Raw genomic sequence first — 13,073 nt, 5'->3', positions numbered from 1 at the left:
AGGAGGCAGCACATTCTCAACTGGCCCCATAGATAGTAGATAGTTATAGGTGTTTGTTTGCTGCTGGATAAGTTAAAGGGACAATCCACTTAAAAAAAAGAAAAAAAAAGGCTCGTTTTCCAGCTCCCCTAGAGTTAAACATCTGAGTTTTACCGTTTTGAAATCCATTCAGCCGATCTCTGTGTCTGGCGCTACCACTTTTAGCATAGCTTAGCATAATTCATTGAATCTGATTAGACCATTAGCATCAGCCCAAAAATAACCAAAGTGTTTAGATATTTTCCTAGGTAAAACTTGATTCTTCTGTAGTGACATCGTGTACTAAGAATGGCGGAAAATTAAATGTTACGATTGTCTAGGACGATATGGAGTTTGGGCACTCCTGATTTAAAGGGATAGTTCAGCCAAAAAGGAAAATTCTGTCATAATTTACTCACCTTCATGTTGTTACAAACCTGTATACTTTTCTTTGTTCTGCTGAACACAAAAAGAAGATATTTGAACAGGAAGCACCATTGCCTTCCAAAATACTACTATGGAAGTAAATAGTGCTCAAAAAATGGTTTGGTTACAAAATAATATCCTTTGCGTTCACCAGAACAAAGAAATTAATACAGGTTTGTAACAACATGACGGTAAGTACATGATGACAGCATTTTCATTTTTGAGTGAACTATCCCTTTAAATCTGGATTTACTGTTGTTTTTAATACAGAGACTCGACATGAGTTCAGAGAACTGCTCCACCCATTTGCTGTAAACATGTGGTGGACAGCATGTAAAAAGAATAACATCTAATAATAGAAACGTATACAAAGAGGTGCGTTGTGTTAACAACGCAGTAACCCATCTGTGTAGCATATATAACATAGCATTAGAAGATTGTGTATAGCACATTTGACACAGACCACACTTGCTCGCCGACTTTAAAATTTGGGAATAATCAACTGCATGGTTTCATGGAAAACTAGCTTTACCATAAGACCATGCAGGTCACAAAACCAGCATAGCAGCACTCTCCATTTAAAGTTTAACTGAATAATTCCCCCAAAATGAAAATCATAATTTACTCACTCATTCCATCCCAGATGTATATTAATTACTTTCTTCAGTTTAACACATACAATTTATATTAAAATGCTGTGCTGTCATGTTATCTTCTTATATAGTGCTGAAATGGAGATGCTTTAAAAAACATCCATCCATCACTTAAGTAATCCAAATGACTCCTTGTTTAACATATGTCTTTTGAAGCGAAATTATACGTTTGTGTGAGAAAAAGTCATTTTTTAGCTTATTTATAACTTGCATTTAAACTCTTGCATGTTTCTTCATGAGATGCGTGAGAACCAATGAGATTTGTTATATGTTAATGAGTGCGTTTACATGCACAGTCTTACACCGATTATGCTTAATAAACTGATAACATGTGGGTTCATGTAAACGCATAAAACAGTTTTCTTTTATAGGGGAAAGCCCATAAACGGCGTAAGCAAAAACCAATTGTCACAAGTAGATTTTTGTTAACACCTGAACCGGCATTTTCACGGTTTTCTTCATGTGCGCATGTCTCTGCTTGTGAAAGATAAACGTTACACGCGGAAGCAAGCGCAAGGTAAAGCATAAAAGTCTCCACTCGACTAAAGCAGTTGGCAGAGAAACTGTAAAATTAAAGCTCATGTTATATTTACAGGTTTATTAACATGATAAGAGATACAACAGTATAGCTTAAGACAGATGTACTGTCAGCTTTTTGAACGACTATTATGTACTATATGCGGTGACGTCACTACCTGTGGGAAACCTGATAAATCTCCAAGTCCCATGTAAACAAAGTTGTCTGCATAGCCGGTTTATTGATTTGTATGTAAACTCATGAAAACAGTTTTCTTTGATAAACAGATTTTTGCTAGATATCCGCTTATTTTGTGCATGTAGACGCACACATGGTTGTGTCATGTTGGAATGTGTCGCTTAAATCTGCTTGTTTACATTTCAATTTTTCAAAATTAAGAAGATAACATTACTAACGTTTAACATCAAATTCTTTCTTTTTAATTTACTTATTCTTAACGTCATTCCAGCTATAGCTATATTCATGCCGAGCACCAATTAATCCATAGACAAGTTGATCCACACAAGTTAATCCATACACAGGTTAGGGAAGGGGCAATTTGGTATCTCCAATTCACCTAGCTTCCATGTTTTTGACCAGAGTACCCGGAGTAAAGTCACGTTGACTAACATAAAATGAAACTGAATTGAAGTTAATATAACCACATTTTTATTTATGCCTGACCTGTTCCTTAAAAAAATCCAGATAATTTACTCACCCCCCATGTCATCCAAAATGTTGATGTCTTTCTTTGTTCAGTCGAGAAGAAATTGTGTTTTTTGAGGAAAACATTCCAGGATTTTTCTCATTTTAATGGACTTTAATGGACCCCAACACTTAACAGTTATAATGTAGTTTAAAATTGCAGTTTCAAAGGACTCTAAACGATCCCAAACGAGGCATAAGGGTCTTATCTAGCGAAACGATTGTCATTTTTGGCAAGAAAAATAAAATATGCACTTTTAAACCACAACTTCTCGTCTATCTTCGGTCCTGTGACACGCCAGTGCGACCTCACGCAATACGTCAAGAGGTCACAGATGACGTGCGAAACTATGTCCCAGTGTTTACAAGTGTGGAGAAAGAGGACCGTTCCGACGTTGTTTTATGTCGAATGATACCAATTAATGTCTTTCTGTCAGTTTATTGTTTAAAATGGTCTGCAAATGTTTTATATATGTAACACGTGACCTTTCCACTCCATTACGTGAGGTCGCACTGGCGCGTCACACAGCCGGAGGAAGACAAGAAGTTGTGGTTTAAAAGTGCATATTTTTTATTTTTCTTGTCAAAAATGACCATCGTTTCGCTAAATAAGACCCTTATGCCTCGTTTGAGGTCGTTTAGAGTCCTTTTTGAAACTGCATTAAAACTGTTAAGTGTTGGTGTCCATTAAAGTCCATTAAAATGAGAAAAATCCTGGAATGTTTTCCTCAAAAAACTTACTTTCTTCTCGACTTAACAAAGAAAGACATCAACATTTTGGATGACATGGGGGTGAGTAAATTATCTGGATTTTTTTTAAGAAAATGGACTAATCCTTTAAAGTCACAATGAAACTGAAGTAGTGATTGTCTTATTTTCCTCGTGGTGACATATATCCAAGTGAAACTTTTCGGAACTTTCAAGTTGACTTTCCATTCCTTGCTTTTTCACAAATTTTCCAAACACAAGACTACATGAATATACTGAACATCCTACAGTGATCGCGTTGTTTGACAATGCCGACCTTATTCTCACATCAGCTCTGTACCAAAAAACCCAGTGGCACTTTCTTTAAAGTGAAGCATTTTCCAGCCCCCTGGCCAGAACAAAGTGGGACAGAGGTACAGTAGTACATTAGCACCAGTGTTTGCTGAAGGCGGTCCCCCTATTGGCCCGTAGGACTGGTGTGTGTGGCGTCCATATGGCCAAATGCCCACCTGCAGTGTGGCTCACCGCTACTAATGGAGCACTATAGTAAAACCTCCATGACCGTGTCCATGTGTGCGCGTGTGCCGTAATTACAGACCAACTGGCTGAGCTATTCATTCGACCACACCACATGAAGAACTTGGCTCTGGGCATCCTTCAAGTCTCTCTTCAACGCATGAAGCTATATAAACACGCGCACACACGCAGGCGTACTGTAAACTCGCACACCGCCGCTGTGGACGCTGTTTACAGACAATTTAGTTTGACCAGGGCAGCGGGATCTATTCTTAAAAATCATAATATTTTTATCACGTAAACGTAAGGCAAGGGCCGTCGGCTGGGAAAATTACAAACGCAAGACACAATGACAGTAATGTGGCCAGGATAAACCATTTCAAAGACATGGATACGACTGACACTTGTACTGTGGCATAGTGGTTAGGCTGTAAAAGTTCGAACAGTTGTTGGGAACCATGGGAAAATATGTGTGTGATAAATAAAAAATAATTTATTTTAGAAAAGTTTGAAGCGCATGAGAATTGCAAATGTATTTTTGCAGCTCAGACGCAATTTCAAATAAAAAAAATTATATTAATAAAAGAAACATTGCACCTTGTGACCACCTGCTCTACACACACACAACACAATTAATTTTGAGAAATTTCAACTAACCCTGAACCTAACCCTAAACCTAACCCCAACCCTATAGTAAGCACATGTTGTAAATCATTGTACATTTAAATACTAAGTAATAATTACACTGTAAAATAAAATGTAACCAAAAGAGGTTATGCTTTATAAAACAGCAAAAAACATTAACTGGATTATTAATAAATATTGATTAAACAACAAAGTAGAGGTCTTATTTAAGCTAAAGAGCATCCTTATGCATCTAACTGTGCACATGCAATAAACTTGCACAATGTCAAATAAAACAAAAAACGATCAATAAGCATAAAAGAGAAAAATCAATGCAGCCAGAAAAGCACAAATAAATAATGCATCAGCTTTCCAACCTGAGGATCTCCTGATGTTCCTTTGGTTGTCTGATTCTTTTTCTGTAAAGTTGCACTGCCTTGACTGTGCTGTCTATAGACGGTGGACTTTAGAGGAATGAGGCTGGAATGCTTTAGGGGTCCGTTCTGGTGTGTCACTACCCTGACTGGAATTGGCAGAGCAGTACCGTGCACGGGTTTAGGCGATCCTGACTTCATCTTGGAGGCAACTAGAATAGCAGGCATCTTCTCATGCTTTTCACTCCAACCACGTTTGCAAAACTGCAGCGTACACACGATCGCCCTGGCACGAGGTCGTCTGGTCGCACAGTGACCACACTAGGCTTAACAACTGGAGAAATGCGTCCACGAACCCGCGTTCATGCGGTACTGAAAGGCACAACATCACACGGACGTCTACACACACTCGCGAAACCTACTAATAATATGATTTTCCCATGAGGATCAGCCACAACCTTCTCCGTCATCGGCATCTTCGGGGCTTTTCTCGTCCGGTGAGCCTCTACTTAAGATGTGACTTGAGAATCGGGCTCCGCCCGCCACCTGCTCCTAGTTGCAAAGCACCGTGGTGCTTCCCAATATAGCCACTGTTGAGAAACAAGTCAGCAAACTGTGGCAGGCAGAACTTACAGATAAGAGGGAACGCAGGATGCAATCTGTTGTCAGTGTAAGATACACTTACGGTCTGTAAATGAACTCTCCATGTAACCAGCCTCCAGATGCAATGGCAGCAAGACATAAACCACAAGCTTGTGGAGGATTAGAAGTCATTAGCACAACAGCAGATGTGTCTAATGGGAAAACTCACAGACTAACATCTCTCGGTAACAGCCTAATCGGTCAAAATACGATCTAAGTTTTGAAAAATTAGGACTTTGTTTTCCCTAAGGAATTATGGTTTGGGAAGCCTAAACTGATACTATTTATTATTGTTATAGTAACTAACTATATTATGAGTAAATAGCATAGTAGTACAAGGCAAAAAATTCTTCTAAATTTCTACTCTGATGTTGGGTTCACACCAGACGTGTTTGAGGCGTCAAATTCGCGTCTACCGTGCATTGTTGGACGATTTAACATTTTGAGTGTACTTGCTTCATTCTCGTGTGAAATTCTAGTTATCGAGACATTTATGCTGTGTTCACACCAGCCGCGGTAGAGGCGTCAAGTGCGAGTGATTTCAATGTTAAATCAATGTCAAGATGCGTTGACGCGCATCTGGAGGTCTCGCGGGGCGAATGAGCCGTTTAGCACAGCAGATGCGATTCTGCTTCATTCGCGCATCTATGGGGCAAATTTCGATGTGAATGTCTCGATGACTAGAATTTCACGCATAAGTAGCGAGTAAACAACTGTTCAAGCGGCAAACTAGGCGCGGTAGACACGATTTTGACGCCTCAAACGCGGCTGGTGTAAACCCACGGTTACACAGAAATTCGCGTGACGGGAGGGGCTTCTGCAACTCTGCTCGCTTACGTCACTACTAGAGCAAGCTCCTGATTGGTTAACGCTAGGGCTGTAACGATTAATTGTCCCATTAAAAATGCCTGTCTGAAATCGATTCTTAATCGCAAGGCTGCATTTCTGTGTTTCAGCTTGTGCGTATAGTACGGCATTTGGTCAGTAGGAAGTCCTTAAAGGGGCCATGGCATGAAAATCTGACTTTTTCCATGTTTAAGTGCTATTATTGGGTCCCTAGTGCTGCTATCAACCTAGAACATACGAAAAAGATCAACCCAGTAACTTAGTTTTGGTACACCATTCTCTACAAGCACATGAAAAAATAGGTCGTTGAAATTTGGCTCTCCTTATGATGTCATAAGGAGCTCTTATTATAATAAAACCACCCCTTAATCCAACCACAGCACTGCCATTTAGTGCAGAGAGAAAATAATTCACAGAACAATTGAGTTTCAATTTCAACAAACCACCATCATTGTGATCAGTGTTTGAATTTCATCCGCTCATGTGCATTTTAAAGGACACACCCAAAACGGCACATTTTTGCACACACCTACAAAGTGGCAATTTTAACATGCTATAATAAATTATTTATATGGTATTTTGAGCTAAAAGTTCACATATGTGCTCTGGGGACACCAAAGATTTATTTGAGATCTTAAAAAAGTCCTGTGACATGGCCCCTTTAACAATCTAAAATCATGAGTCGTTTATAATGTGCACTTAAAAAAAGCAACACTCTTTAAAGATGCAGTGTGTAAATTTTAGAAGCATCTAGTGGTGAGGTTGCAAATTGCAACTAACGGCTCAATACACTGCTCACCCCTCGCTTTTGAAACACATAGAGAAGCTACAGTAGCCGTCACCGGTAAAACAGGTCATCGTCAGAGACAACTTAGTAAAAAAAGTTTGTCTGTTAAAGGTTTCTGTAGAAACATGGCGGCACAAAATGGCGACCTCCACGTAAGGGGACCCTCTGTGTATGTAGGTAAAAACGTCTCATTCTAATGTAATAAAAACATAACGGTTCATTATAAAAAGGTCTTTATACACCCCTGATAATATAGTTTTGTATATTATTTTGCATTTCTGTCAAGAGATCCTTCTAAAAATTACACACTGCACCTTTTAAACAAAATCGTTCTTTATTATCATGAAAATACCTGAAACTATTTGAAGAACAGCAATATAAATATTCCTGCAGACATTTCCTGGAATAGCGTTTGTAATGATACTTCTTCGGTGGAACAAAAGTAGTTTCTGCACAAGAGCGCCCCCTGGCTTTGGGATGTGCCGGGATTTCAACGTAATTCATTAAAATTCATTGATTGAGAAAATGCGCATTTGCACGATTAATCGTTACAGCCCTAGTTAACGTGGCGCATTTTTTCACCTAAGTTACAATTTTTCAACTCGCGCGTTTCCGGCAGCAAAGCTTAATTCGCAACATTCGCACGAACTTCACGCGCGACTGATGCGGAATCCCGCCCACGGTCGCTGACTGACTGACAGTCCTGCATTACCATATTTTTTGCCCTCAGCAAGTTGTACAGTGTCACAATTTTATCTTTGGTGTGGTGTGAACCCTTATAGTTTTTGTCAAAGCATGAACGCCCCTTTACACAGAAAAGTACAAGTGAATCAGGTTTAAAACGTTACAAAGGTAAGTGCAGTAATTAAAGCCAGAATTTTAATTTTTGGTGTACTATCCCTTTAAGAATTGTTTGTTATTGTTGTCATCTCAACAAAGCAATTTACCCTGCGAACAACATCTATTAAACAGTAACATTATTACATTCAGTGAAAGTACAAAAACTGCCTGAAAGCACAGGTGTTTTACTCTAAATCAAAATGATGTGCAGGGTTTTCCCCTGACTGAAACATTATGTCTCATTCGCTTTGATTTTTCAGAAGTTGGTGGATTCTTATACCTGGTGGCATTTATAGCTGCACGCTAAGAGAAAGTGTTTGGTTATTCACACAGGCTGAGCGGCGGCTTTGGGAGGATAAAATTCTGCCAGAGCAGCAAATCTGCAAGTCTGCAGACTGAACCCAATAATCCCTATGGGGACAAATGAAACCCACTGCCTATCTGCAGCCTTTCAAAAGGCACCGATGCATCACTTCACAATCTTACAAAACGCTGTCGAATTTGCTAAATTGGGAATGATTTCAGTCTAGCATAGATCAGTTAAACTCAAGTAATAAATGTATACCCAAAATGTATACCTTGTAGTGCACTTATAATTAAAAATGTCTACTAAATGAATAAATGTAAAAAAATTAAGTTCTGTGCTACTATCGTCATCAAACAGAATTGCAAAAATTCCATTGATTGGACAAAAAGATAGCCCGCCTTAAACTCACTATCATTTGGACCAAAGATGCCGTTTTACACACAGCTAACTTAAAAGTATTTTAACATTACATATTATAATATAAATTAAACACATCATCTTTACATATAAAAGATAACATTACAGCAACTTATCACCAAAAAAAAAAAAAAAGTTTCGTTCAGGTTATTTCATAAGGAACTTATCCAGCACCGAGAATCAAGGAAAGGGCATCGTAATAAAAACCTGCCGCACTACCACATTAACGGTGGGTGGTAGGTGCAGGTTGCTAAGCTGAGGCTTTGGTAAACACACATGTGCAACCACAACACACAGCATGGATTCAATTTTACAGACCCAAAACTGGATCTGATCATTGAAACCACGAGAATACCCCTCGAAGGCAAACACGTTTTGGGTGGTGGTTTACAACCGAACATACCCACAGCAGCAAATATCCAGCTGTGCATGGCCAACTGAGTTCTCCTCTGACAAAAATAACCCAACTTACCCCTGTAGATGAACCCCACTTGTGGCTTTGTAAGGCTGATTGGATGGCTCAAAGTAATTCTCACGCCCTCGGTAGACATCTCGTATGGTTTTAATTAAACGTTATCATGTGTACATTAAAGTATGTGTAAAGTCAGGTATTAAAGGAGCGGTGAATTAAGGAATCAATTTTAACTTGAGCTTTTGTTATATATGAGGTCATCATATTTGAATGAACATCCTGTAAGTTTCAGAACTGAAAACAAAAAATGGGTTATTAAAAAAACGCCGTAACATGAGTAGTTACATGAGTAAGTATGGCGGCACAAAACAAAACGTGCCCTGCGTCCCAAACCGCATACTTCCATACTACATAGTAGGCGAAAAGCACTTCTTCTTGTACTCTTTGAATACTATATAGTATGGAAGTAGGCAGTTTGGGACGCACGGGTGGTGATTTTTTAAGCGGATAAAAAATGATAACTATATTGTATGGCGGAAAAGCACTTCTACCTCGGGCGCAGTAATATTGACTGAAGTCCGTAGGAGTAGTCAGGAGTGATGATGTTACTGCGCGCCCATGCCGAAGTGCTGCAAACTAAGTGCTCTTCCGCCATACAATATAGTTCTCATTTTTTATGCACTTAAAAAAAATCGCCACGTTTTATTTTGTGCCACCATACTTACTGGGTGTAACTACTTATGTAACAGTCTTTAAATAGGGAAAACATGGAAGTGTTTGGTGGCTTCAAAATTCATCCCTGTTTGGACCCTAAGGAATGAATGGGGCTAGGCTAAATGCTAAGACTTTAACAAGCGCTGTACAAAGACTTAGTGTACACTTTGAATAAAGATAGGCTTGTATTAATTCGTCTAAGTTGAGGTAACAACATAGTAAAATATTGAAAAACTGTGGTGTTTTCCTTTAATGGTGTAACTCCACAATTCAGTACTACATAGCTTAAAGGTTTTAAATGCTTTAGCAACACATTTCTAACGTTTATAATGCGGTTTGAAACATTTCTCTGAAATGACTTTTAACATATAGAGATCAGAGAAAGCCCATGGGGTCACTTAAAGAACAACTCTTTCAAAGTTAGCCTTTAAACTTGACCCAATAAGATAAGCTTATCCCATATGGTCACTTGTCGTGTGTGGACATCTGCTCAGTTCATTCCCAACATGTTGCTCTCTGGACAGAGCAGGAAAGGTTACATTTAAGTTCACTGTAATCTTAAACAGTAAGAACGGATAAACATCACCGTGGTCTGGCACAAACAATGAACCTGTTAAACCCATTATGTTTAGTGTGAGCATGTGTTACTCTCTCCTATGGAAAATTAAAAGCTATGTGTACCCAGCAGTTTTCAAGGTGTTTGCTGTGGAAGTAATATTTTAAAGTTTGAGGGTCACGGTCAACAGACCTTGAAATCTCACAAAGACACCACTCAAATACATTTTGCATGACTAGATGTCTTGTCAATCCATTCTGATACACAGGTTGTTAAATATTATACTAATTCCTTTACAAATGTTTGTCCTTGCAGTCAGCTAACATGATTATAAACCAAGAGAACTGTCCTTGAGGAAAATGCATGTACATTTATTTGACTTCAATGTGACAAACTCAGCTAAAGTCATTTTTGTGATTTACTGTTTTCTGCATAAAATCATTAAACATTTTGAACATTTTGTGAAAATATAACCTTGAAATCTTTAATACTGAATGAGTAATGTCATGTCAAAGATTGAAATCAATGTGAAATCAACCTTTGATGCAACTAATCTCATAAATAGATTATGACACCATAGCCTGGATTTCACAGACCGGGTCCCATTTTTTAATGAAACAGGATATTTAAAGGGGACACATCATGAAAATCTGACTTTTTCCATGTTTAAGTGCTATAATTTGGTCCCCAGTGCTTCTATCAATCTAGAAAATTTGAAAAAGATCAACCTAGTAACTTAGTTTTAGTAAACCATTCTCTGCAAGCATGTGAAAAAATAGGTCAATGAAATTTGGCTCCCTCTATGATGTCAGTAGGGGATAATACCGCCCCTTAATCTGCACTATCCAACCACGGCACACCAATTTAGTGCAGAGATCAGCTCATTTGCATTTAAAAGGACACACCTAAAAATGTTACATTTTTGCTCACACCTACAAAGTGGCAATTTTAACATGCGATAATAAATTATCTATATGGTATTTTTAGCTAGAACTTCACATATGTGCTCTGGGGACACCAAAGATTTATTTTTCATCTTAAAAAAGTATGTGTGAAATGTCCCCTTTAATGATATTTTTGGACAAAAATATTGGAAATTAATAAAAAAAAGAAAAATAAGACGACTTGTTAAAGTCAGACAAAAAGGAAACTTGAGGTGGAGATGAAAAATTACAAGGACAAAAACTTTATAAACCAATTATATAACAACATATATTAAAGTGGACCTATTTCATTGCTAAAAAACATATTTTTAGCAATAAAAAATATTTTCTGTATTTGGTATAATACAATGAGTCCGAAGTGAGAGGAATTATGATAATGTCGGTCTTTTCTACATCACCAATCTCAGGAAGTAAAATGTTGCCTACAATCCGTGTGTTTGTTGTAGTCCAAGAAAAGAGATTTACGTTGGAGATGATAATTCGCGTCATTGTTTACTTGTTAACATGAACTAATACACACTTACACACCAAAGGAAATGTAAAATCGTGACAATTGGTGCCTTTTAAAGTGTAACTAAACCCCTGGTCAGAGCGTGACTCCACCCACTGGCAATATTTGAAAAATGCAAGAAAAGTGGGCAGATCCCAAGGAGATAGAGGGGACGAACTAAGTGTGTGGTGAGATCGTAACTAGGGCGTGGTGATTTTGAACCTGCTTATGTCACGAGTCATTTTTTGGACCCACCATCCAATAGGAAAATTCAACTGCAGTAGCCACCGTTCAACCTGAAGAGGGCAGCACTAAGACGTTTTTACACCATATATTGTAGTATTGAAACACTTTATATCCAAATGTCAAAAAACTTACTAAAATCAATGAACAGCACTAATAAAGCCCCATTCTCACAGATCATTAACTAAAAAAAGTTGGTTTAGGGTTTAGTTACTCTTTAAGAAAGTAAATTAATGAAAACTGAAAAAAAAATCATGTTGACCGTAATGTTTTATGTACTGAAAAAATGCTTGAAGAAATCTGAAAGAAAAAGATGCAACTATTTCAACTGAGATGTACAGCAATGATCAGGCCTTATGTTTCAACTGTATCACAATTCATGCTAACAGCTTGAAACAAGAGCAGTGATGTATAGGTCATCAGAGGACCATATCAGACAAACGTGGACAGGATGTGAAACAGACGCTTCACTTCAGCAAAACACTGCTGTGCGGTGACAACAGATCATCACTTCAGAACTATCAGCGATACGCTGACCAAAACGCAGTCACCTCCAGAACCAAAACCAGGCAATGTGAGGCAAGACTTGCACATGCTTCACAAACCTGAACAACCAGAATTATTAGCATTAATTCACTTAAATTATGCTGCGTATTTTGCCCACTTTATCCCAGGCATGCTGCACTATTGCCCAAAATTGGTTCACGGCTAAATGCCAGTTGTACTTCAATGATAGCAAGTCTCTGCCGACAGGATACAGACACAGAGATAGCAGTATACTATCAGCTAAATGGCTGACACTAAATGATGCCTGACTCTGTATTGCTTCTTGTAAGCCTATTCAGAGGCATGAGGTTTTCATTGCTTCTTTAAGGTACATTGGAAGCCGTAAAAAATTGCTATTTTAATTTTACAATTTTTAATAGGAAAGCAAAACTTTGTTGATGACCTAGTAAACTTACGGTATTGGAGTTCCTTTCACTAGCTTTATAAAAGACAGACGGGACTTGGCACCAGTTTATTCCACTTTTCCAAGCCAATGATTAGATTACAATTTGCATGCCTAGTCAGCAAACAATCTCATTACTGTCTTAAATGTTTCGCTGTATCTGCAACAGGGTCAGAAGATCCTTCATGTGTACAATCGCACCTTCTGAAGGATAACGTTCAAATACGCTACCATTCCAGTCAAAGATCAGTAACGGTGATGAAAAATTACGGTTCACCGCTAACACTTTATAGCATCACAGATGCACACATGCATACTTTCTTATTTGGAAGAAAAACCACAAAATCTTCTGACATTGTAATTTTACAAGAGAAGTTTCTCACTG

The 13,073-nt window shown here is 38.2% G+C and overlaps 1 protein-coding gene across 1 annotated transcript in view; it reads right to left on the bottom strand.

Annotated features, from left to right (window-relative positions):
- Positions 1-4,784, bottom strand: part of nav2b (neuron navigator 2b) — an 89,689-nt gene extending 84,905 nt beyond the window's left edge. Inside the window, exon 1 of the mRNA XM_073813413.1 lies at positions 4,545-4,784. Coding sequence (XP_073669514.1) covers positions 4,545-4,769 — 225 coding nt within the window. The 5' untranslated portion in view covers positions 4,770-4,784. The remainder of the gene's footprint in view (positions 1-4,544) is intronic.
- Between the last annotated feature and the right edge of the window lie 8,289 nt (positions 4,785-13,073).

The sequence above is a fragment of the Paramisgurnus dabryanus genome, chromosome 23 (genome assembly GCF_030506205.2).
Source record: "Paramisgurnus dabryanus chromosome 23, PD_genome_1.1, whole genome shotgun sequence".
Taxonomy (NCBI): domain Eukaryota; kingdom Metazoa; phylum Chordata; class Actinopteri; order Cypriniformes; family Cobitidae; genus Paramisgurnus; species Paramisgurnus dabryanus.
Note: the sequence above shows the minus strand (reverse complement) of the source record. Positions and strands in the feature narration are given on the sequence as shown.